The sequence below is a fragment of the Haematobia irritans genome, chromosome 4 (assembly GCF_050003625.1).
Source record: "Haematobia irritans isolate KBUSLIRL chromosome 4, ASM5000362v1, whole genome shotgun sequence".
In the NCBI taxonomy this organism is placed as follows: Eukaryota; Metazoa; Arthropoda; class Insecta; order Diptera; family Muscidae; genus Haematobia; species Haematobia irritans.
Genome location: NC_134400.1, coordinates 154300446 through 154328330, shown reverse-complemented (window position 1 = coordinate 154328330; position 27885 = coordinate 154300446). Strand labels below are relative to the sequence as shown.

Sequence of the window (27885 nt, the reverse complement as noted above, 5' to 3'; positions counted from 1 at the left end):
CCGAAGACCGATTCGTGGCCGATTATCGATTTTTGGTCGAATGCCGAAGTCGAAGCCGATGCTTCGGTCGAGCTCTAATATGGAGGCATATTAGCGGCACAGCTATTTCTGGACCTAACATACCTCTAGGTTTCCAATTTCAGGCAAATGGGGACAATATTGCGGTGTGTAGTAATTCAAGAAGTCAAAATGTCGGAACCACGTTATTTTCTCGGAAATTACGTATCTGATTTCGGCAAGCATTTTTGCGACAACCACACTCGGTTCCAAAGATTTTGTCTTTACTTTAAACAATTTGGTATTGATTCCGAGCCAAAGAAGCGGAGAATACAAGTAAGGATACTTTTAAGACACAATTCTCTTCTAAATTTAGGTTTTGTCTACTTGCTTCTAGGAAGCAAATTTTAATTTTTCGCTTTCTCAGCTTTTTTCTTCATATGCTATCAACGACCTTTAAAAACGAGTTAACGGCAACTTTATTTTCCAAATTAGGACTCGACTTCCAGTAGAAATTATGCTATGTTTGAGGTAAAAACTTCTTTAAAATAAAGTTTTGAAAAACATGTCCTATATTTGAACGATTTTTTGCTTTGTGGTCAAGATGCAAAAAGACAACAAATTTAAAGACAATTTCATTAAATTTAAAGAATTTTTCTGAATTATTAAAGTCAAGTTGACCTTAGCCTATACATTTTTTCTTTCATGTTAAGATACCCATTTTTAAGTGAAATCACTTAATTATAAGGACAATACGACTTCATTGAAAAGTTTATAGACTTTTAGACAAGGAAAATAACTTTATTTTAGAGAAATGCGTCTTCTATGCTAAGCAAAATTTGTATTCGTATAGACATGAAATCTTTGACCTCACGACAATATTTTTTTCAGTGCATGTTTCGCCATCCAAACATAACATTTTGCTCTTGAAACAGGTTTGAGGTGATCATATTCCTTCTCTGCGTGCACCTTTGACACGAAATATACACTGAAAAGTATTGTCGTCAGGCCAAAGATTTCTTGCTATTAAAGTACGAATACGAATTTTGCTTAGCATCTCAATAAAAACTTTGGAACTTCCAAAAGGCACAACTTTAAAAACACTTCCAGAAGATACACTTACAAAGATATTCTTTATTTTAACTACACAGGTAGGTCTTTTAATTAATTTTTTTGTAACTCGCTTTTTTTCTTATTTTTAATGGGTAATTTTGACTTCCTTTGTCTCAAAAAGGTTAAAAACAGAGTAAGAATTAATAAAATTGTACAAGTTATAAATCCAGAAATATTGCGAATTTTCAAAATATTTTAGGTCAACGTTTCAGGCAAGCATTAGAATGCATTAAAAAATTATAAAAAATATGAAAAGTATTTATTTTGGCAAAATAGGATAACATTTTTTAATACAAATCCAAAATACTGAATTCGAATCAGTAAAAAGTGATGTAAGTTCAGTGCAACGGCTTTTGAAATGGTGGACATCCGTCCCATGACAAGCCCATATAAAATTCGCTTCTGCGCCAAATGTGCACTACTTCCGGATCCAAAAAGAACATTTTCATTATTTTTTGCCGATTTCCCTGATGTAAAATTTTTTGTCCAATAGTCGGTTATCCTTTAAAAGAAGTCGTTTTGTCCTTACAGTTAAGGTATTCGACGTAAACATGGGTATCTTTACATTATAGACAATTTTGTTCGACTAAGGTCATCTTGGATTTAATAATTCTGAAATTTGTTGACTTTTGTAACTAAAAAGTTTTCTATAATAGGCGATACAATACTTTCTTTTGAAGACGATTTTTATTTAAAACATGGCATAATTTCATAATTCCGGTCACAATTATTAACCAATTTTTATAACATTTGGTATGTGGCGTTTTTTTTTTTTTGGTACGACGACGAACGCTATTGAACTTGGAAAAAATCGGATTAAATTTAGATTTAGCTCCCATATATACGAAGGCGGTTCGGAAACTTCTTAGCCTATGAATAAAAGAGAATAGTTAGTTTTTAAAAAAAAATATTTTTATTTTTCAATATAATCTCCTGAAACTTCAATACACTTAGTCCAACGCATTTCTAGCCCTTGATTAAAATAGTTTTCCTCAAGGACTTCAAAATAGTGATTTACAACTTCAATTGCATCTTCATTTGAGGTAAAACGCTTGCCAGCAAGGATTTTTTTTAGATTTAGGAACAAATAAAAGTCACTGGGAGCTAAATCAGGAGAATAAGGTGGGAAGTCAAGCAACTCGTACTTTAATTCGTTGATTTTAGCCATTGTTAAAACACTCTTGTGCGCTGGTGCGTTGCTTGATGAAAATTTATGTTTTTGTGTTATAAGCCAGGACGTTTTTCTCGAATTTGTACATTTAATTGCCCCAAAAGGTTGCAATAGTACTCTGAATTTATTGTTTTACCCTTTTGCAGATAGTCAATCAACAAAATACCTTTGAAGTCCCAAAAAACCGTTGCCATAACCTTCCCAGCCGATTGAATTGTTTTTGCCTTCTTTGAGGCACTGCCTCCAGCTTCAATCCATTGTATGGATTGTTCTTTTGTCTCTGGAGTATAGTGGTGGATCCATGTCTCATCAACAGTTATGAAACGACGCTTAAATTCCATTTTATTTCGCTTAAAATCCGATCCAAACAAGCTTGAGAAATGTTCATTCTTATGCGTTTTTGATCGACTGTTAGCAAATGCGGCATCCATCTTGCAGAAAGCTTTTTCATCTGTAGTTCTTCATGCAAAATTAAATGGACTCGATCATTTGAGATGCCCATGATATTAGCAATTTCACGCACTTTTATTCGTCGTTCATTTAATACCATATCATGCACTTTGGCTACAATTTCTGTTGTTGTTGCTGCTGTTTTTGGACGTCCACTACGTGGTTCATCTTCAATGCTTGTACGACCACGTTTAAACCAATTTTTTACTGTTGCATATGAAGGAGCACTTTCACCTAACACATTCACCATATCATTATGAATTTTTTGTCCCCGTAAACCTTTTTTATGTAAATATTTAATGACAGCACGCATTTCTATTTTTTCCATTGTAAAAAAATTGCGGATGCGTCTTTTTTGAATACCTGTTTCTATATGAAGGTGTTGCCAGATCGAAACAAAATATAACATGTGTTCATAACAGAGATGGAAGTTTCCAAAACACTTAACTTTTTTGTGTTTATACCGTGCTTTTTGTGCTAGGCTAAGAAGTTTCCGAACTGCCCTCGTATGTATAGCCCGATTTCTATAAATGGGGTCAGATTGCGTTCATTTACTAAACGATCGGCGTCAAATTTGCCACAAAGTAATCCAATAGACCACCCTTTAAGTGTGCCAAATTTCATCGAAATCGGTTTAGAAATCAATATAGTTCCCATATATATGTATCGCCCGATTTTCCCAAATTTGGCCATAAGTCCCTTATTTATCAACCGATCTAACTCAAAGTTGGCCAAATCTAATTTTATATAGTACTTACTATATGTGCAGAAATCGGTTCAGATTGAGCTATAGCTCCCATATCGTATCGCCCGATTTTCAGATAGTTGGCCATAAAACCCTTATTTATCAACCGATCTTACTCAAATTTGGTTTACTATAATGTTTTATAGTACTGACTATATGTGCAAAATATCATCCAAATCGATTCAGATTTAGATATAGCTCCCATATATATGAAGCGCTCAATTTTCAAAAATTTGCCCCTTATTACCTTATTTGTTACCGTAGTGGCCTCATTTACAAACCGATTTTACTCAAATTTAACACAAGGTAATCTCCTGTAATATCAACAAAACCTGCAAAATATAATCCAAATCGGTTCATATTTAGATATAGCTCCCATATATATGTGTCGTCCGTTTTCAAAAATTTACCCCTTATAACTTTATTTCTGACCATAATAGCCTTATTTAGTACCCGACCTGACTTTAATGTAGCACAAGGTGACCTTCTGTGCTATCAACCAAATCTGGGAAATATCACGAAATCGTTTCATATGTAGATATAGCTCCCATATATATGCATCGATCGATTTTCCCAAATTTGATCATAATACTCCTACTTATTAACCAATGTTGCTCAAATTTCAAATGTACATGTATGAGCTGATCGTATTTAGACTTACATGTAACTCTTACATAGCCACCGTGGTGCAATGGTTAGCATGCCCGTGTTGCATACACAAGGTGGTGGGTTCGATTCCTGCTTCGACCGAACACCAAAAAGTTTTTCAGCGGTGGATTATCCCACCTCAGTAATGCTGGTGACATTTGTGAGGGTTTCAAAGCTTCTCTAAGTGGTTTCACTGCAATGTGGAACGCCGTTCGGACTCGGCTATAAAAAGGAGGTCCCTTGTCATTGAGCTTAACATGGAAGCGGGCAGCACTCAGTGATAAGAGAGAAGTTCACCAATGTGGTATCACAATGGACTGAATAGTCTAAGTGAGCCTGATACATCGGGCTGCCACCTAACCAGCGTTGCCAATTTAGCTTTTTTCCCGCTAGATTTGGCTTTTTTTGAAGGCGTTTAGCGGGAAAAAATGCATTTAGTTTTTAGCTTTTTTTCTGGCTTTTTTTCATGACCCTTTTAGCTATTTTTGGTTTTTTTATTTTCGACATGTTCCTATTGAAATATGGATAAAACTTCGTTTTTATCTAAGTCTTGCTGCCAGAATAAGTTTTTCCGCATATTTCAAAGCTCAATTGAAGCCTTAATAATTATTCCAACCATTATGCGGGCATTTTTGCCCTTATATTAAGTGATTCAACTTAAAAATTGGTATCTTTTCATGAAGGCTAGGGTCAATTCTAAAAAATTCTTAAAATTAATTAAATAGTCCTTAAATTTGTGGAGTATTTGTATCTTGACCACAAACCAAAATAGCGTTCAAAAATAGAAGAGGTTTTTCAACATTTTATTTTAAATTTACGAAAATTGGACAATAGGTTTGTATGGAAATTTTTCGAATAAAAGTTATTCAGTATAAACTTGCAAGACAGTTAGAATGGGTTTGATTCTCTTGGGTAATATTAGGAGAAGTGTACACGTTCACGAATTTATCATTAATTCAGTTAAAATATATTGATATTTTCTAATGCAGTTCTATATGACATTGGACTTGTTGATGATTAACCAGCTGATAATTGCAAGTTTACCGGGAAAAAAGCTTTTACAAGGAAATATAAATGAAGGACTTCCAGTAAAAAATTGTGATAGTAATCAAAATGTATCGGTTACGCAAACAGAGCTAGTATGACATAGATTTTCTTACAGTCTCACAGAAATGGAAATAAAATGAATACAATTAAAATAATATGCATTTTAAGTGAAATAAAGCCTTTAAGTTTGTTAAATTTCAATCAAAATCTGACTTTTGATACAAAAAAATTTAGCTTTTTTTCTAGCTATTTTTTAACATTTTTTAGCTTTTTTTGGCTAGTTTTTTGGACAAATCTAGCGGTTTTTGGTGAAACAATTCTGGCAACGCTGCACCTAACCTAACCTAACTCTTACATAAATCTATTATCCTATTTTCAGAAATTTGGCTTTATTACCCACACTAATTGAGCGATTTCATCTTTTTTTAATAATGGACTCAATATTAGTGGCATACTAACTCTGCAGGTTCAGAATCAACTATAGCTCCTAATATCAGACATTTCTGTTCAGATTGTGATAAAACTCCCATGTACTCCTTAATGTTCTTAAATGTGGAAATGCGGTTTTTCCCCAAACCTATACCATTGATTCCCCACAAGCAATGTTTACTAATTCAGTAGGGGTGGTTTAGGGTATGATATAGTCAGCCTCGCCCGACTTTCTTTACTCACTTGTTTTTCTTATTTTTGATGGGTAATTTTAACTTTTTTTCAAAAGGTTAAAAACCAGAGTAAGAATTAATAAAATGGTACAAATTAGTTTAATGTCATCGAAAAAAAGCTAAATCCATTCAAGAAATATTACAAATTTTTGAAAATATTTGTGGTAAAACGTTTCAGACCAGCTTTAGAATACATTAAAAAATTATGAAAATTATTTATTTGGCAAAATAAGACAAACTTTTTTAATTCACATACAAAACACTGAATTTGGATGCCCGATTCTATGTTAACTCAATGAAAAGGGACTTACCTTTTACAGTTGAGTCCGAACGGCACTGCACATTACGGTGCAACCACATAAAGCTTTGAAAAAATCAGAAATGTTACCAGCAATACTGAGAGAGGATATAGCCCCATATAATCCGATCCCCAGATTTTTCCTACCGGAACGATTTCAAAGAGTAACTTTTATCCGGTTTAAATTCGGTACGTGATCTTATATGTCCTCTAACAACCATGCAAAAATTAGTTCATATCACTACATAATTAGATATAGCTCCCATATAAACCGACCACCCAAAAACATCGGAAGCCTCATGAAGGAACAAATTGAATCTTATTCGGTTGAAAAAGATTCATATGGGTTTATAATTGTGTATAGGCTCTTCTATATAAAACGATCAAGAACTAAAGAAGACAATGTTAAGAAGGTACCTTGTTATCGGTAACTGTTACCACAACCCATGTAATTCGATTGTGGATGACAGTCTTTAACTTTGTACGCAATCCATTGTGGATAATATTCGGCCTGAGAGAACCTTAGGTCGTATTTACTTGTTTTCCAATAAAAACCGTGGCATTTATAATGGAGTCACAATGGAATTACCTTAAAAATGAGAAGACAACGTTAAAACAAATTTAACATATTTTTTTCAAAATAGAATTATTGAAAACGGCAATTTTCTTACAAAAATAAAGAATTTATTTTTAATAAACCGATATTTTAGTTCACTTTCGCCCTTTTTCTATCTTTAGTATAGACATCCCTTAATTAAATGAAGTTGCTTTTAAAGTAATTTAAATTTTTTTTCTATTTTTATCAATAGTTTTTCTCTACATTGCCATGATAGAAATTTACACGAATAGAGTTCGCAATGACAGAAAAATCACAGAAAAAGAAGGAACATCGAAAATGAATACATATGTAAGAGAAATGATCGTTTTCAATATCATCAACAACTAAAATTCAGGCCACAGATCGTTGTATTGACTCAGTATTGGGGAAACAATCAAAGAGATGAGCAACAAACGAAAGAACTACGATGTGAATGTTAGCACCCCAAATAGATTAAGAAGATATTTTACAATTTGCAAGTGTGATCACTGGGTATACAGATATTGCTTAACAATTAATTTTAATTATTTTTTAATTGAAAAATGGCCTCAGAATAAAACAGAAATGTGTTTATGAGAATTAATAATGAAAATGACATGGAAAGTGGAATTTCGCTGTGTAATATTTTGTGAGCGATGAGTGGGAATTTTCATGGACCACAAACAAAAAAACAAGGTTTTTACTATCAAAAATAATGTGAATATATTTTTTGTTGTTTTACTTTCAGCTATTATAAAACTTTGCCTAAAAAATAATGAATAAATATAAATGTTTAAAGAAGTTCAAAATTAGCATGAAAAGGGAAACAAAAATAATGAAATGTTGACCCACATTGCAAAATAAAAAAATCATTAACTATATAAACAACAACTAAATAAATCAACAACAACACAACGACAACAAGCCTATTTCCCTTCACAGGCATACCATACAAAAAGGTGGAAGTGCTTATTCCCACAATAAACCAAAAAAAAAAAACGAAAATCACTCCCTCAAACAAAATGTTTACACTTGTGAAATGTTCTTGTGTTTGCGTTACTTATATGAAGAGAATGTTTGTGGTTTCTATGGTTAACCATAATTTTCCCTACCATTTTACATGAGTACGAATTTAACGGAATAAAATTAAAAACAAATCAAAAAGTTGAAATATTTAATTGAAAGAAAAACAGAAAAAAAAAACAAAAGATATGCTATTTTGCGTATTGAAGTGTTATATGAAAAAGCAAATGAGTATACTAAAGGCAACCACTGTCATTGTTTAATGAAAAAAAAAAAATTAAAACAAAAGAAATAAAAGTGCATTGAAAACGAATTTTGTGAATAAAGCATTTGTTTAAGACTTACATTAAAAGAACTGAATAATACCAACTATAAAAGTTCACAAAAAATAAACTTGCGCCAAAAAAACACACCATACTGTGCTAAAAGAAAACCAAGCATCTAAACAATTAGAATGTCTTCATATCGTAGCAATTATGTAAGTATAATTAATCTAATGTGGATTGTGATGATTGAATGAATTTCATTAGTAGAATTCATGCATTTTTGTTGTATTTTATACGATATCTTAAAGCACTTTTTTCTTTAAATTTTTTATGGAAATCTTTTCGAGTTTTTAAACTATAATTGAATGCCTGGGTACATTAGTGCGTATGAGTGTTACCATTGTTATGTAAACCAGTTAATAGGTAGTGCTCATACGTACCGTAGTACCATGTGATAATAACGTCGATAAAGAATGACAAAATTCTCTATATAAATAAAATTTTGACAAAATTTTCTATAGAAATGAAATGTTAAAAAGAAACAACATTTTGACAAAATTTTCTAAAGAAATATAATTTTAATAAAATTTTCTATAAAAATAAAATTTTGGCAAAATTGTCTATAGAAATAAAATTTTGACAAAATTTTCTACACAAATAAGATTTTGACAAAATTCTCTATAGAAATATAATTTTTACAAAATTTTCTATAGAAATAAAATTTTGACAAAATTTTCTATAGAACTAAAATTTTGACAAAATTTTCTATAGAAATAAAATGTTGATAAAGTTTTCTATAGAACATAATGTTGATAAAATTTTCTATAGAAATAAAATGTTGGCAAAATTCTCTATAGAAATAAAATTTTAATAAAATTTTCTATAGAAATAAAGTTTTGACAAAATTGACTATAGAAATAAAATCTTGACAAAATTTTCTACACAAATGAGATTTTGACAAAATGCTCTATAGAAATAAAATTTTTACCAAATTTTCTATAGAAATAAAATTTTGACAAAATGTTCTATAGATAAAAATTTTTCTATAGAAATGAAATTTTGACAAAATACTCTATAGAAATAAAATTTTAATAAAATTTTCTATAGAAATAAAGTTTTGTCAAAATTGTCTATAGAAATAAAACTTTGACAAAATTTTCTACACAAATGAGATTTTGACATAATTCTCTATGGAAATAAAATTTTTAAAAAATTTTCTATAGAAATAAAATCTTGACAAAATTTTCTATAGAACTAAAATTTTGACAAAATTTTCTATAGAAATAAAATGTTGATAAAGTTTTCTATAGAACATAATGTTGATAACATTTTCTATAGAAATAAAATGTTGACAAAATTTTCTATAGAAATAAAATTTTGACAAAATTTTCTATAGAAATAAAATTTTGACAAAAGTTTCTACACAAATGAGATTTTGACAAAATTCTCTGTAGAAATAAAATTTCTACCAAATTTTCTATAGAAATAAAATTTTGACAAAATGTTCTATAGATAAAAAATTTTGACAAAAAATTCTACACAGATGAGATTTTGACAAAATTTTCTATAGAAATGAAATTTTGACAAAATTCTATATAGAAATAAAATTTTAATAAAATTTTCTATAGAAATAAAGTTTGACAAAATTGTCTATAGAAATAAAATTTTGACAAAATTTTTTACACAAATGAGATTTTGACAAAATTCTCTATAGAAATAAAATGTTTACAAAATTTTCTATAGAAATAAAATTTTGACAAAATTTTCTATAGTTAAAAAATTTTGACAAAAAATTCTACACTGATGAGATTTTGACAAAATTTTCTATAGAAATGAAATTTCCACAAAATTCTCTATAGAAATAAGATTTTAATAAAATTTTCTATAGAAATAAAGTTTTGACAAAATTGTCTATAGAAATAAAATTTTGACAAAATGTTCTACACAAATGAGATTTTGACATAATTCTTTATGTAAATAAAATTTTTACAAAATTTTCTACAGAAATAAAATCTTGACAAAATTTTCTACAGAAATAAAATCTTGACAAAATTTTCTATAGAACTAAAATTATGACAAAATTTTCTATACAAATAAAAGGTAAAAAAAAAAATAAAATTTTGACAAAATTGTCTTTAGAAATAAAATTTTGACAAAATTTTCTACACAAATGAGATTTTGACAAAATTCTCTATAGAAATAAAATTTCTACCAAATTTTCTATAGAAATAAAATTTTGACAAAATGTTCTATAGATAAAAAATTTTGACAAAAAATTCTACACAGATGAGATTTTGACAAAATTTTCTATAGAAATGAAATTTTGACAAAATTCTATATAGAAATAAAATTTTAATAAAATTTTCTATAGAAATAAAGTTTGACAAAATTGTCTATAGAAATAAAATTTTGACAAAACTTTCTACACAAATGAGACGTTGACAAAGCTCTCTATAGAAATAAAATTTTTACAAAATTTTCTACAGAAATAAAATTTTTACAAAATGTTCTATAGATAAAAATTTTGACAAAAAATTCTACACAGATGAGATTTTGACAAAATTTTCTATAGAAATGAAATTTTGACAAAATTCTCTATAGAAATAAAATTTTGACAAAATTTTCTGTAGAAATAAAATTTTGACTAAATTCTCTATAGAAATAAAATTTTGACAAAACTTTCTACACAAATGAGATTTTGACATAATTCTCTATGGAAATAAAATTTTTAAAAAATTTTCTATAGAAATAAAATCTTGAAAAAAAATTTCTATAGAACTAGAATTTTGACAAAATTTTCTATAGAAATAAAATGATGATAACATTTTCTATAAAACTAAAATTTTGACAAAATTTTCTATAGAAATAAAATTTTGACAAAATTTTCTGTAGAAATAAAATTTTGACCAAATGTTCTATAGAAATAAAACTTTTAAAAAATTTTCTATAGAAATAAAATTTGGAAAAAAAATTCTATAGAAATAAAATGCTGACAAAATTTTCTACACCAATGAGATGTTGACAAAATTTTCTATAGAAATAAAATTTTGACAGAATGTTCTATAGAAATAAAATTTTGATAAAATTTTCTATAGGAATACAATTTTGACAAAATTTTCCATAGGAATAAAATTTTCTATAGAAATAAAATTTTGATAAAATCTTCTACACAAATGAGATTTTGACAAAATTCTATATAGAAATAAAATGTTGACAAAAATTTCTATAGAAATAAAATTTTGACAAAATTGTTTGTAGAAATGAAATATTGAAAAAATTCTCTATAGAAATAAAATTTTAAAAATATTTTCTATAGAAATAAAGTTTTGACAAAACTGTCAATAGAAAAAAAATTTTGACAAAATTTTCTATAGAAAAAAAATTTTGTCAAAATTTTCTATAGAAATAAAATTTTGACAGAATGTTCTATAGAAATAAAATTTTAATGTTGTTTTTGATTTCAGCTTAAAACCATGCATTGACTAAACTGCAAGTGTAGTTTAATCAACAGAGGAAAAGTAAGCTTGTCAAATTTATTTGGGCAAAGCCCTATAGACTGCAAGATGGTTGGATGGACAGCTGTTTCTACTTGCACAAAATTTTATATAGAAATAAAATTTTGACAAAATTTTGAAAAAAATTTCTATAGAAATAAAAATGGCGGTTTCATTCTCTGCTCAGGGCGTTAACCAACATAAAATTAAATCTATAAATTTGGTAGAAGTCTAACAAATGTTGTCCAGATCGGGTGAGATTTATATATACGTATATAGGAACATAAACCTTTATATTTAGTACCCAACAAATTTTAAGGCTTTGAAATGTTATCGAAAATGTAGATCTACAAAGTGGTGCATGGTGTATTATAGTCGGCCTAGCCCGATTTAAGACTTTCCTTACTTTCCTTTTTTTAATATCCTAAGGTATTTTGAAGAATTTTAGAATTTTTATAATAATACTATTTTGAATTTTTTCATTCAAACGCAATTTGCAATTTTTTCCAGAGAAACATGCATGTGAAGACCATCGGAATGCAACACGTTTTCAAATGGTTTAAACTGTGAAAACTGTTGTGTATGTTATTAAAAAAATTTGAAAGTAAAGCTTAATTTTCAGACCTTGTATATTTGAATAGCCTACATGTTCTTATATTAAAACTATAATCGCAAGGACAATGGTGGACAATTAAAACTATAATCGCAAGGACAATGCTGTGTATAGTTATTAAGTCAAACGTCCACTCCATCCAATGGGAATCAAAAACATCTAAAAATAATATATTTAATTGAGATATTTCAATGTTCCCATCAGTATCACCATCATCGGATATGTCAAAAACACTCAAATTATTTTCTATCCCCATATATCCATAAAACTTCTGCACTCTTAAGCTATAAATACTGCTTAAGAAACAATTTCATAAATCCCACAATAATGCTCATATCTCATTTCAATCCCTTTACGGGAGTGTGTGTGTGTGTGTGTGGTGGCAACATGCGTAAATTTGTTTTTCCTGAAATCACGTTAATGGTATTTAAACTTTGAAGTGTATTTGTGTCCTCTTCACAAATTACCCCAATTAAAATGTGAACAGCATTAAAAGTGGAGACAAACACAACACACACAGACGAACACATACAAACACCATACATTTGCGCATCGGAATAGTTTATGGGGATTTCACAATTTACAGAGAAATATTATTACATGCCTCGATGTCCACAGACAATTTCAAAACTTTATGATGCACTCAAAGACAATACGAAATAGGATAGAGTTAACAGAACAGGGGAAGAAAATGAATAAAGCAAAGCAAACAAAAACACAAAAATGATACAATGTACTGAAATAAAACTAAAATCAAAACATGAAAAAAAAAACAACCATAAAAAACAGCAGAAAACGATGTGGGAAACATGAAATGTTGCAGTATCTTGTGTGACATGAGCAATGGATCAATAACAGTAAACTTTGACACTTTTGTGCCACTAAATGGCATACTTTTAATATTTTTCATCATTTTGTGCCTCCTTCTAATTGTTTTTCTTTTTAGTGCAATAGGATTCGTAAATTTTGATACCAGATCCCGTTAACTTTACGGATGCGGATAAATGCGTACAATAATGTTAAGCACATGGAGCAGCCGTGGTGCAACGGTTAGCATGCCCGCCTTGCATACATAGGGTCATGGGTTCAACCCCAGTTCCGCCCGTACACCAAAACAGTTTTTCAGTGGTGGATTATCCTCATTCTCAGTAATGCTGGGAATGAGTATTTCAAAGCTTCACTAAGTGGTTTCCCCGCAATGGGGAACGCCGTTCAGACTCGGCTATAAAAAGAAGGTCCTTGAGGTCACTGAGCTAAACATAGAATCGGGCAGCACTCAGTGATAAGAGTGAAGTTCACCACTGTGCTATCAAATGGACTGAATAGTCTAAGCGAGTCTGAGGTTGCCAATATTCCTACACAGAAAAAATTTCACCAAAAATTTTCCAATTAAAATTTTAATTGAGTTTTAAAAAATATTCAATTAAAAATTTAATTGAATCAACAAATTTTTTAATTGAAACAAAAATCAATCACAAAAATTAATAGTATCAATTAATTTTTTAATTGGATCAATTAATTTTTTAATTGACCTTCAATTAATTTTTTAATTGGTACTATCATTTCTGTGATTGAAGACATTTCAATTAAAAAATTAATTGGATCAATTAATTTCGTGATTGAATCAGAAAAAAAATTTTTTTGTGTGTAACCTAAGCACTTTCCTTGGAAAACTATTCGTTGGGTTACTTGAACATATGTGGATTTAATGACAGATACTCTGTCAAGCAAATATATATACCAATATGGAAATCGGGAGACTTATTACATAGGGGCTATACCACACCATATTCGATCCACACCCTTAAATTTTGAATTTCAAGCAAATAGGATAATAGTGTCGGTGTCTAGAAACCCAAGAAGTGAAATCTGAGGATCGGTCTATATGAGGGGTATATAAAAATATGTATTGATATGTCCCATATCCGGCTTTCTTATGTGTGGTCCCATTTGAATTTGAATTTCAGGCAAATCGGATAAAAATTGGGATGTCTAGATGCTCAAGAGGTCAAATCGGAAAAGGAAAATACCAAAACATTCACCGATACGCACAAGATTTCCAATTTCACGTAAATCTAAAAAAATTGATGTTTTTAGAAGCCTAAAAAGTCCAATTAGAATATCGGTCTATATGGGGTCTAAACCGAAATATTGACCGATATACACCATATTCGGCGTACTTATGTGTGGACTCAAGTTACGTCCAGAATTTGAATTTCAGGCAAATCGGATAAAAATTGCGGTGACTATTAGAGGTGTGCACGTGAGTAATATTTTAGTCACGCTCACGCACACTCACGACGAAAAAATCAGGCAAATTGGATAAAAATTGCCGTTTCTAGAAACCCAAGTAGTCAAATCAGGAAATCGGGCTATATGGGGGCTATAGCAAACCACACCATATTTAGCACATTTATTTAAGGGTCGAAAACAAATCTAAAATTTGAATTTCAGGCAAATCGTATAGAAATTGCGGTACCTAAAAGCCAAAGAAGTCAAATCAGGAGATCGGGCTATATGGGGTCTATATCAATATGTGGACTGCATCACACCATATTCGGTACACTTATTTATGCACTTAAAATACCTCTAGAGTTTAAAATTTAGACACATCGGATAGAAATTGGGATATCTAGACTCTCAAGACCCCAAATCGGAGAATCGGTTAGTGGGGGCTACATACAAATCTGGACCGATATAGGCCTTCTTTGAATTTGGCCTGGCTGCAGACAAAAGACGCATCTATGCAAAATTTCAGCACGATACCTTCATTATTGAAAACAGACATACAGACAAAGAGATAGACATGGTTATATCGTCTCCGACTACATATATACTTTATGTAGTCGGAAATCTATATTTTGATGTGTTACAAACGGAATGGCAAACCTATTATACTCCCTTCACCATTCTATGGTGGTGGGTATAAATTTTAATTTTAATTTTTTTTTCTTCACAAAAATCTCAAAATTATTGTGCCACCTTTTATTGCAAATGACACTCTTTGTGACATGTTTTAGAAATTCTCACCCAAAACGCAAACTTTATGGGAAATTGAACAAACCCACGACCAGTGCAAAACTATCATTTGGTGTGTGGAACTATCTCAGTTGCGGTCACAACGCACAGAATGTATTGGTCACATTACATTACTAAATGTCCCGCAGACAAAAAAGAGCGTATGTATGTTGTATAAGGTGACTATTCTCTTTGGATGACTATCATAAAAATTCCATTCAAGAATTTGTGACCGATCGTACATCGTCCAGAAAAGCTACAAAACAAAAACGGGAGTATCAAAGCATTGATCTCAGTTTAAAAGTGTGCGAGAAATTTAAAAAGAAATCCATTTCAAACCGGGTTATCCCATTAGCTGCTAGTTCCAAGAATATTTTGTTTTAATAGACGCAGCTTCAAAATTTCATAAAAACAAACTTTCTTTATTTGAAAAAAAATGGTGCCACTTTCTTTAAAATTATTTTCCCCTTTTTACTGCAAGTGACACTTTTTGTGCAACTTTCTAGAAATGCTCGATGGTAACCCTAACTCTAAGGGAAATTGAATAACCCCACACACAAAAAAAGTTTCACGAAAATTTTTTAAATTAAAATTTTAATCGAGTTTTAAAAAATGTTCAATTAAAAATTTAATTGATTCAACAAATTTTTTAATTAAAACAAAAATCAATCACAAAAATAATAGTATCAATTAATTTTTTAATTGGATCAATTAACTTTTTAATTGCCCTTCAATTAATTTTTTAATTGATACTATCATTTCCGTGATTGAAGACATTTCAATTAAAAATTAATTGGATCAATTAATTTCGTGATTGAATCAGAAAAAAAAATTTTGTGTGCAGGATCGGTACACGACTAGCCTCTGATGAGTGTGGACCTATCCCAGTTCTGGTCAAAACGTATGGTGACATAAAAATTGTGGTAAACTTAAGCATCGGTTGTAATTCTGTGAAAGGTTCGTCGGGGACAATTTGCACAAATTTCCCACTGAAAAAGAAAGGGCGTCTGGATGCTGTGTAGGGTGATGACAAAGTAGCGGCTCAATCCTCGTTCCCCACTGCGGTCATATTGGGAGACAAAAGGTTGCGCATCCACCAGGTCTTTAGGATCAGTGTAGAAATTTTCAACAAACACTGCATCCCAGCAAACAAGATGGAAGTTCTACCTAGTACCCATTACTTTTAAAGTTCACCCAAAAGTGTTCTGTTAGAAATGGTCTTAATTTTCACTTCCCAGGTAATATATAAAAATTCAGGCTCTGCAATAACTATAACTTTTCTGAATATTATCGGAGCCAAAATATACTGGAAAATGTTTGCTGGGATAGGAGAAAGACATGCGCTTTACTATAATGAAAACGCACATACCGCACTCTCACTCTCAATCCCTAGCACATATCTAAATTAACTGAAGAACCTAAAGACAGCTGCAAAGCATTCAGATAATTGCACCCCTACCACACACATAAAAGAGATGGTGAATAGCACGTGTTTGAATGCGTAAGTGTAAATTTGTTATTAAGTGAGGCGCATGCCCTTTTTCTTGTGCTGTTTACAGACTCTTGACACGATCTGTACGAGGGATATGAGAATATCGTTGAATGGCATGGACGCTAAAGAGAAGACATCTGAACAATCGAATATGATAGCGATCTTTTGTGTACATATTACAAAAACTAAATCTATCGTTTGTTCAACCAAAAATTTAATTAATAGATCGTTCATTTTACAAATGATTAATGGCAATTTGGGGTTTCTTCTTCGTCAACGTAATTCCGTGAATTGTCGGGATTTTACAATATTTCCACGAATTTTTCATTACAATATTTTATATAAAACAAGTAAATAAAGTCTAAAGTCGGGCGGAGCCGACTATATTATACCCTTCACCACTATGTAGACAAACATTTGTGTTACATTATCAACTACTTCAAATTTGCTGGGAGCTATATAAAGGTTTGTATTTCCAGATGCAAATACTTTTAATGGAGACAATTTTTTGTACTTCTACAAAAACTCTAGTAATATTTACAATTTTTGCTACTCATCAGTGGCGATTTTACAAGGATACTGGTTAGATCTCGCCAAGTGTGGGTTGTGATTATTTAAAACTCAACCGTTCTGTGGAAATTCTGGCATTACAGTGTGCAGGATACGACTAAGATATGGGGAGATCATCACAGAATTTTGTGTAAAGTGTGGGAAATTTAGCCATATTTGTATAAATCGGAAAAACGAATATATGGAGGCTTTATCGAAATCGGAACCAAATTAGATCAAACTTGATACACTTAAATATCATATTAAATATATTCTCTGTGGAAACTATCCAGTCAATTGGAGGAAAATCTCATTGAAAATGGGTCTAAATATGAAAGAGTCTACCATATTTCCCCAACTCTGGTGTACGTATTTATGGGAGCTATATATAAGCTGAACCGATTTTGACTAAATTTGACATGCATAGTTAGAATAATAATTCTGCAATCTCTGCAAAATTTCACGTAAATGGGAGTATAACTTTGGCCCCCGTGCTCATATGAGTGAAAATCTGGTGAAAGATTTCTATGAGAGCTATATCTAAATCTGAACGGATTTCATCTAAATTTGGCACACTTACCGATACCATTAAACGTACGTCTCGTGCAAAATTTGAAGCAAGTCAGAAAAAAACTCTGGCTTTTGAAGCCATATAAGTGCAAGTCGGACGAAAGATATAAATGGGAGCTATATCTAAATCTGAACCGATTTCAATCAAATTTAACAAGCATTGGTAGAATGTCAATTCTACTCTCTGAGCAACATTTCACGAAAATCAGTAGTAAACTTTGGCCTCTGTTGCCATATGAGTCTTAATCGGACGAAATATATATATGGGAGCTATATCTAAATCTGAACCGATTTGGCTGATATTTTGCAAGTTTTTCGAGACTCATAAAATATTCGGATGTACGGAATTTGAAGAGCATCGGTTGATAAACACGCCAATTATGACCAGGTCGGGGACAAATATATATGACAGCTATATCTAAATCTGAACCGATGTTTTCCAAAATCAATAGCGCTTGTTCTTTTCCCTCTTGGCGTTACATACAAATGCACAAACTTATTATACCTTGTACCACAGTATTGGTGTAGGGTATAAATAGGGATAAAAACGTCCAAAATATATATTTTGTCAAAGAGTCGACTTTTTGTAATCTTAAAATTATACTTTAGGTATTTTTATACCCTTCACCACTACTGTGGTACAGGGTATAATAAGTTTGTGCATTTGTATGTAACGCCAAGAAGGAAAAGTCTGAGACCCATCGTTTAGTATACCGATCGTCTTAGAATTAAATTCTGAGTCGATTTTGGCATAGGGTCGTTTTTTGGGACAAAGACAATCGCTATTGATTTTGGAAAAAATCGATTCAGATTTAGATATAGCTGCCATATATATTTATCCCCGATCTTCTCATAATTGGCGTGTTTATCAACCGATGTTCTTCAAATTCAGTAGATCCGAATATTTTATGAGTCTCGAAAAGATTGCAAAATATCAGCCAAATCGGTTCAGATTTAGATATAGCTCCCATATATATCTTTCGCCGATTTAGACTCAAATGACTACAGAGGCCAAAGTTTACTGCCGATTTACGTGAAATTTTACATAAAGAGTAGAATTGACATTCTACCAATGCTTGGTAAATTTGATTGAAATCGGTTCAGATTTAGATATAGCTTCCATATATATCTTTCGTCCGATTTAGACTCATATGATCACAGAGGCCAAAGTTTACTACCGATTTACGTGAAATTTTGCACAAAGAGTAGAATTCACATTCTACCAATGCTTGGTAAATTTGATTGAAATCGGTTCAGATTTAAATATAGCTCCCATATATATCTTTCATCCGATTTGCACTTATATGGCATCAAAAGCCAGAGTTTTGCCGTGATTTGCTTCAAATTTTGCACGAGAGGTACGTTTAATGGTATCGTTATGTGTGCCAAATTTGGTTAAAATCGGTTCAGATTTAGATATAGCTCCCATATACATCTTTCGTCCGATTTGCACTTATATGGCCTCAAACGCCAGAGTTTTGCAGTGATTTCCTTCAAATTTTGACCGAGAGGTACGTTTAATGGTATCGTTATGTCTGCCAAATTTGGTTAAAATCGGTTCAGATTTAGATATAGCTCCCATATATATCTTTCGTCCAATTTGGACTTATATGGCCTCAAAAGCCATGACTTGCTTCAACTTTTGCACAAGGAGTACGTTTAACAGTATCAGTAAGTGTGCCAAATTTGGTTGAATCGGTTCAGATTTAGATATAGCTCCCATATATATATATTTCACTCGATGTACACTCAAATGACCACGGGGGCCAGAGTTATACTCCCATTTACGTGACATTTTGCAGAAATAGCTGAGTTTTTATTCTAACTATGCATGTCAAATTTAATCAATCGGTTCAGATTATATAGCTCCCATATATATGAACACCAGAGTTGGGACCCACACTTGACCACATATCTTGGCAAGATCTAACCAATATCCTTGTAAAATCGTCACTGCTGAGTAGCAAAAATTGTAAATGTTACTCAAATAAAGGGTGATTCTTTTGAGGTTAGGATTTTCATGCATTAGTATTTGACAGATCACGTGGGATTTCAGACATGGTGTCAAAGAGAAAGATGCTCAGTATGCTTTGACATTTCATCATGAATAGACTTACTAACGAGCAACGCTTGCAAATCATTGAATTTTATTACCAAAATCAGTGTTCGGTTCATTTCATCATTGAATTTTATTACCAAAATCAGTGTTCGGTTCATTTCTGGTTGAATGGCTACGTAAATAAGCAAAATTGCCGCATTTGGAGTGAAGAGCAACCAGAAGCCGTTCAAGAACTGCCCATGCATCCCGAAAAATGCACTGTTTGGTGTGGTTTGTACGCTGGTGGAATCATTGGACCGTATTTTTTCAAAGATGCTGTTGGACGCAACGTTACGGTGAATGGCGATCGCTATCGTTCGATGCTAACAAACTTTTTGTTGCCAAAAATGGAAGAACTGAACTTGGTTGACATGTGGTTTCAACAAGATGGCGCTACATGCCACACAGCTCGCGATTCTATGGCCATTTTGAGGGAAAACTTCGGAGAACAATTCATCTCAAGAAATGGACCGGTAAGTTGGCCACCAAGATCATGCGATTTGACGCCTTTAGACTATTTTTTGTGGGGCTACGTCAAGTCTAAAGTCTACAGAAATAAGCCAGCAACTATTCCAGCTTTGGAAGACAACATTTCCGAAGAAATTCGGGCTATTCCGGCCGAAATGCTCGAAAAAGTTGCCCAAAATTGGACTTTCCGAATGGACCACCTAAGACGCAGCCGCGGTCAACATTTAAATGAAATTATCTTCAAAAAGTAAATGTCATGGACCAATCTAACGTTTCAAATAAAGAACCGATGAGATTTTGCAAATTTTATGCGTTTTTTTTTTTTAAAGTTATCAAGCTCTTAACAAATCACCCTTTATTTCTATATCTCGAATACATAAGTACCCAATAAACAAAGGATGAGCGTTTTTCAAATGCAACAACTTTTCAGTTTGAGGGTAAATATAATTTTCAACATAAATTCAACTTGACTTGAAATAGCTCATCTTCAATACATCTTCAAATTGTTTGCGAATTACTTCCAATTTGCCAAAATGTTGACGAAATCTTTGAAAAGGTGTTGAAGATAATATGAGAAAACTTTGACAAAACACTACCCTAAAATGCAACGAAAAAACCATGTGGTTTTCAATACTTATTTGTGCAACGAAGTTCGTGGTCAATTGCAAGAAATAAAAAAATGGAAAATTTTAGACAAATAACCAAATAGTTTATAAAAATAGGTAAGAGAAAATAAAAAATGAAATAAAACTTTAAGGAAGTCACTAAATGTATATCTCATTGCAGAAAACTAAAATTATGGATTCTACGTTCTTGAAAACATTAAAAAGCTGACCGATGAAAAAATGGTGGACAATTAACTGGAACTGCTTCAAATAGTTTATAATAATTGGTACGTCAATATGAAAAATTAAATCAACACTTTAGAGAAGTCACTAAATTTAAATCTCTTTGCCGAAAACTAAAATCTTTAGATGCTACATTCTTGCAAACAATAAGAAGCTGACCAATGAAAAATGAGTGGCTTATCGACAAGAAAAAGTTTCCAGAAACATTACAAGTGCAACCAATTAAAATTGTTAAAACAACAAATTGTTGAAATCAACAACTTCTGGATGAAAATGTGCATCACATCGTCAGTTTAATTCATATGCTATTATTAGTTTAAAGTGGATATTTTGTGAATTCCTTCTGCTGGAAATCAATTCTAACACGCGGTCCAGTACGTTCCTAATTTCAAATTGCCCGCATGTTAATAAATTTTAATTCTGTTTTATGACACCAAAAGGAAGGAAATCGAATTACCAATGCAAAAGTGTTTACTAATAATGTTTAAGATATTTAAAGTTTTGTTGTTTGTTTTTGGTTCTTATTTGTTGATATGTTTAATAAGATTATTATTTATCAATTGGTATTGTAGTGTATTATGTATTGTAGTGTATTATTATATATTTTATTTTGATGAAAATGAATAAATTATGCAAAATTCATAGAATTTTGGCTTTGACTTTCAATTTGAAGTGGGGATATCATTCATACAAATTTAGGTTGAAAAGTATTTGCAACGATGTTTATTTTGAATTTAACTCGCATCGAAAATTGTTTGACAAATCATTGAGTAGCGATGCATTTCAATTTGAGGATAACACTTGAGATATTATTGCTAATGTGTTGAATTTCACTGTTGAGGGTAATGTCTTTTTTTTGTTGAGAACGCGATTTTCTCAACAATTTCTCAACTTGAATATTACCCTAATCCTTTGAAAAAATGTTTGAAATGTTTTGAAATTGTTGAAATTTAGCATTTTTCAAACGTTTGTGTTTATTGGGTATCGTCTGGTAAATCATAAATGCTCTTTTGTCCAATTGCATTAAAATTTCTCTCGCTTCATATTTCCCATATTTTTTATTAACATCGTGTTTCATTCCAGGGCGTTAGCCGATTTCAATTTTAATTCTAGAGATTTTGTAGAAGTACAAAAAATTGTCTCCATTATAAGTATGTTATTTGTATCTGGAAAAGCAAACCTTTATATAGCTCCCAGCAAATTTGAAGTAGTTGAGATGGTAACACAAATGTTGGTCTTCATGGTGGTGAAGGGTATAATATAGTCGGCCCCGCCCGACTTTAGACTTTACTTACTTATTTTTTTTTGTCAACACAAATCGACTAATTGGCTTTTTACAAGGGGAAAACGATACAAATATTCTATGGTAAATCTATGAGTACCTGAAGACAGTGTCATTGATTTTGAAAATTATTTTTAAAGGAATGTATAAGCAAATTTAATTTATTTTTAATGCAACACAATGTTCGTTTTAGTTAAGTTATAGTTTTATATTTTTTTCCAAAATTTTGTCAATATCGTGCATGGTAGTATTTGTATCTAATTCCCAAATGTACCCGATATAGATGCCATTCTTATTTTTATTGATACCAACCAATAAATCTTAAAATTGTTAACAAAAGCATTGTTGATCATAAATTTTCCAGAAAATAAAACTTTGATCGTTGGCCTGACCACCCGAAACAGTGTGGCAATTGCCAATGTATTAATGCAACCCAATTGGATTAATTGATTGGCATGGAATGTAAATTGAAGACGATCATAGTGTTTGCTACACCATTTCCTAGGGGTAAAAAGCAAATACAAATTGTAATATGACCGATAGTCCAAATTTAGTGTTTTCTTTGTGTTGAGGCATTCAAAATCGGTTAGATAACTGTTTTAAGATTATATACAGAGAGAATTCGGAGACCAATTTGAATAATCCTGCAATCATAAATGCATTTTACCATGGCATGGTGGAAAGTTCCAGCAAAAAAAACACAAGTTGTTCCACAAACATTTCTTTTAGGGCGCATTCCGGACTCCCCCATCAATTTTTTCACTTCCGATGCAATCCTTTTGGCAAGTCCACAATAAAAAAGTAAAAAATAACAAGTATATACGGCCGTAAGTTCGGCCAGGCCGCATCTTTGTATGTACCCTCCACCATGGATTGCTTAGAAACGTCTACGAAAGACTGTCATCCACAATCGAATTACTTGGGTTGTGGTATCTTAAAACTTCTTAACATCGTTTTCTAAATTGTGAGTTAGTCCATACGTGGTATATAACTATTAGACAAAAAAGTTATGTAGAGGTAAGTCTACAAATAATTACGAATCGACATGGACTTTTGCACGGTACGTAGAGAGCCAGAATTGAAATATGGGGGTCGCTTATATGGGGGCTATATACAATTATAAACTTGATATGGACCAATTTTTGTGTGATTGGGGATCGATGTATCTGAGGGCTATATATAACTATAGAACGATATGGACCTAGTTACACGCAAAAAAATAATTCTTTCCTCCCAAACGAAATTTTAGACAAACAAAGTTCGTTTCTCATTTGCTTTTCGTTGAAAGGAAGTGTATTTGGAGGAAAAGTATATTTTTTTTGTGATAAACGTTTATTCTTTTCCAGGATGTAAAAACAATTTCATAAAGACTAACACAAAAAAATTTTTTTCTGGCTAATTGCATTTTCCCTCACATCTTTCCCACTTCCACGAAGTTTTTTAGTTCTTAGCACCTTTTTCTGTAACACAAACAATGTAGAAGGAATTATACGATTTTATAAATTTTAAAATTTTTTTTTTACCTTTCGCCTGGACGGAGAATCGAACCGCGGACCATGCAATGTGTAAGCCAACACACTATCCACTGACCCATGTAGCCGTTATTGTCATCAATAGATAATTACCCATATAACTAAGTTATATTTATATAGCATAGCTTGCGGCGCCCACGAGCCGATTAAACAAAGTTTATTTAACAGAAAAATACATTTAGTTGGGCACCGTGGAGCAGTGGTTGCTACGTCTGACTTGCATGCCAAGGGTCGTGGGTTCGATCCCTGCTTCGACCAAAGTTTTTTTTTTTTTTTTTACATATATTCCAGATATGATCGGAAGATTCCGAAAAAAATTTCAACATTACATTCTACTATATTAAATTTTTACTATGAACTGTAAAATGTGTCTTATTAAAGACCTAAATTTAGAAAAGAACAGTGTTTGATATAAACGAAATGGACTGTGTTGTTGGTTCAAAAATAACTTTTTTTACTGAAAAAATAAAAATTTTGTAACAAACGAATTTTTTTGGTGATAAAAGTGTATACTTTTCGAAGCAATTCAAAAAACTCTAACAAAAGAAAAACGTTTTCGGTACACGTTTTCCAAACGTTTTTTTTCTTTGCGTGTAGGCATGGTTGTTAACGGCCATATACTAGCACAATGTACCAAATTTCAACTGACTCAGATGAAATTTGCTCCTCCAAGAGGCTCCAAAACCAAATCTCGGGATCGGTTTATATGGGGGCTATATATGATTATGGGCTGATATGGACCGCTTTTGGCATGGTTGTTAAATATCATATACTACCACCACGTATCAAATTTCAACCAGATCGAATGAATTTTGCTTCTCGAAAAGGCACCAGAGGTCAAGTCTGGGGAACGGTTTATATGGGGGCTATATATAATTATGGACCGATATGAACCAATTCCTGCATTGTTGCTGGATACTATATACTAACATCACGTACCAAATTTCAACTGAATCATATGAATTTTGGTCTTCCAAGAGGCTCCGGACCAATTTTTGCATGGTTATTAGAGACCATATACTAACACCATGTACCAAATTTCAGCCGGATCGGATGAAATTTGCTTCTCTTAGAGGCTCCGCAAGCCAAATCGAGGGATCGGTTTATATGGGGGCTATATATAATTATGAACCGATGTGGACCAATTTTTACATGGTTGTTAGAGACCATATACTAACAACATGTACCAAATTTCAACAGGATCGGATGAAATTTGCTTCTCTTAGAGGCTCCGCAAGCCAAATCGGGGGATTGGTTTATATGGGGGCTATACGTAAAAGTGAACCGATATGGCCCATTTGCAATACCATCCGACCTACATCAATAACAACTACTTGTGCCAAGTTTCAAATCGATAGCTTGTTTCGTTCGGAAGTTAGTGTGATTTCAACAGACGGACGGACGGACATGGTCAGATCGACTCAGAATTTCACCACGACCCAGAATATATATACTCTATGGGGTCTTAGAGCAATGTTTCGATGTGTTACAAACGGAATGACAAAGTTAATATACCCCCAATCCTATGGTATAAAAACGATGTATAACTTAAAAAAAAAAAAATAATTGTTTAGAAAAACATTTGATAAAAAAATTGCTGGTGAGATTTGGACCAGCGTATATAAGTTTGTCATTCTGTTTGTAACACATCGAAATAATGATTTCCGACTATATGAAGTACATATATATTCTTGATCAGGGAGAAATTCTAAGACGATATAACCATGTCCGTCTATCTGTCTGTTGTATTTAATCACGCTGCAGGCAGGTCAAGTTCGAAGATGGGCTATATCGGTCCAGGTCTTGATATAGCCCCCATATAAACTGATCCCCCGATTTAGGATTTTGGGTTTCTAGAAACCGTAGTTTCTATCCGATTTGCCTGATATTCGAAATCTAGAAGTATTTTAGGAACACAAATAGGTGTGCCAAAAATGGTGCCTGTCTATGTTTTCGTATAGCCGATCTCTCGATTTTACTTCTTGGGATCCTAGAAACTGGACTGTATTGGTCCATGTGTTGGCATAGCCACCATATAGGCCGATCCCCGATTTTAATTCGTGGGCTTCCAGAAACCATTAGTTCTATCCGATTTCTCTGAAATAAGAGGAATTTTAGGATCACAAATAGGTGTGGCGAAAATGGTGCCTATCGGTCCTTGTTTTGGTAGAGCCCTTATATAGACCGATCTCCCGATTTAACTTTTTGGGCGTCTAGAAACAGTATTTTTCTATCCGATTTGTCTGAAATTGGAGGTATTTTAGGACCGCAAATAGTTGTGCCGAAAATGGGGTGTATCGGTGTATGGTTTGTTATAGCCCCTATATAGACTGATCTCCCGATTTTACTTCTTGAACTTCTAGAAACCGTAGGTTTTATCCACTTTGTCTAAAATTTGAAATTTAGAAGTTGTTTAGGATCATAAATAGGTGTTCCGAATATATTGTGTATCGTTATAGATTTTGATATATCCCCCTTATTAGCCCGTCTTCCGTTTTGGGGTCTATATTCTGTAGATTTTTCAGAACCACAATTAGGTGTCCTGAATTTGGTATGTATCGGTGCATGTTTTTGGCATAAATAGCACCCATATAGACTGATCTCTCGATTTAACTCCTTGGTGCACTGATCATGAAGCTAAAAGTACAAATTCCAGATTTTACTTCTTCTGATCATTTGAATATTGTGGGTAAAAATCTACAAATTTTTTATTTCAAATCAAGGCGTTATTTCGTCATTTTTGCACATTTACCTGAGATGTTTATGATTCTTCTAAAACTCAAACAAAAATGGTTGTTATAAATCCAGAATCTGATCTAGTCTTCATAGGTAGAATCTTTAAATTTATCTTCGGAAGGCGTATTGGTTGAACTGATCTGCTTAGGAGAAATTCAAAACTCCCCGGAAAATCTATATATTATCAAGTAACCCGCTACGACGATTCCTGCTTTGACCGAACACCAAAAAGTTTTTCAGCGGTGGATTATCCCACCTCAGTAACGCTGGTGAGGGTTTCAAAGCTTCTCTAAGTGCTTTCACTGCAATGGAGAACGCCGTTCGGACTCGGCTATAAAAAGAAGGTCCCTTGTCATTGAGCTTAACATGGAATCGGGCAGCACTCAGTGATAAGAGAGAAGTTCACCAATGTGGTATCACAATGGACTGAATAGTCTAAGTGAGCCTGATTCATCGGGCTGCCACCTAACCTAACCTAACCATTATATTTGATTCATGGTGGTGGGTATTTAATGGAGGATCTTGAGATATGTTTGTGGAGCAACTTCCATTTTTTTTTTTTTTTTGCTTGAAAGTATTAACGAAAATATTACATTAAGTACAAGTTCACCTATTTTATGGAAAAGCGCATATATTTATAAAATATACCAATTTATGTACAAATGCATAAGTTTTTTTGTATATAGAGGTAGAAATTATGTTATGAAATTATGCAGGTAAAATGAAAATAGATTGAAATGGTGTAATTTCCATAAGAGTTTTGACCTATGCGAGAATTTTTATGAGGTTATAGTTTTATTAGTAATGTCTAAAATACTGCATCAATCACTGATAACATATGTTCTTCTCGTTCGAGTCATATGTCCCGCCTCCCCCTCTATTACTACAAATCAATGGACGCAACATAAATTAAAAAAAGGCATTGTTGTCTGCCAAAGAATTTTTATCGTCCACATCCAATACCAATTGCAATATCGATCGATGAATTCGATTGACTTACTTTACATCTACATCAAAATAAACAAAGAGTCTAACAAAAATGGGAAATTTGTAAAAACAAAAAATCTTGAAATATAAACAAATGCGCCAATGAAAGACCTACCAAACGATCGCCTATGCAACATCTCTTGTTTGACTCTTTCAATGGATATGAACTAAATTTTTAATTGCAATATAGTACAACTACTA

General features: G+C 32.1%; 1 protein-coding gene and 1 long non-coding RNA gene across 5 annotated transcripts in view; both read left to right on the top strand.

Moving 5' to 3' along the window:
• Fhos (Formin homology 2 domain containing) overlaps positions 1–27885 on the top strand; it is a 420893-nt gene that overhangs the window by 4100 nt on the left and 388908 nt on the right. For all 4 annotated transcript variants that reach the window (XR_012721172.1, XM_075303339.1, XM_075303338.1 and 1 more), the window contains exon 2: positions 7457–8209. Coding sequence is in view for 3 of the 4 variants with exons in the window: in XM_075303339.1 (XP_075159454.1) it covers positions 8186–8209 (24 nt within the window). In the remaining variant the exon portion in view is untranslated. The remainder of the gene's footprint in view (positions 1–7456; positions 8210–27885) is intronic.
• LOC142232700 (uncharacterized) lies at positions 20753–21438 on the top strand. The gene is made up of 3 exons (XR_012721175.1): positions 20753–21021; positions 21086–21191; positions 21274–21438. It is a non-coding gene; the product is annotated as an uncharacterized LOC142232700 (long non-coding RNA).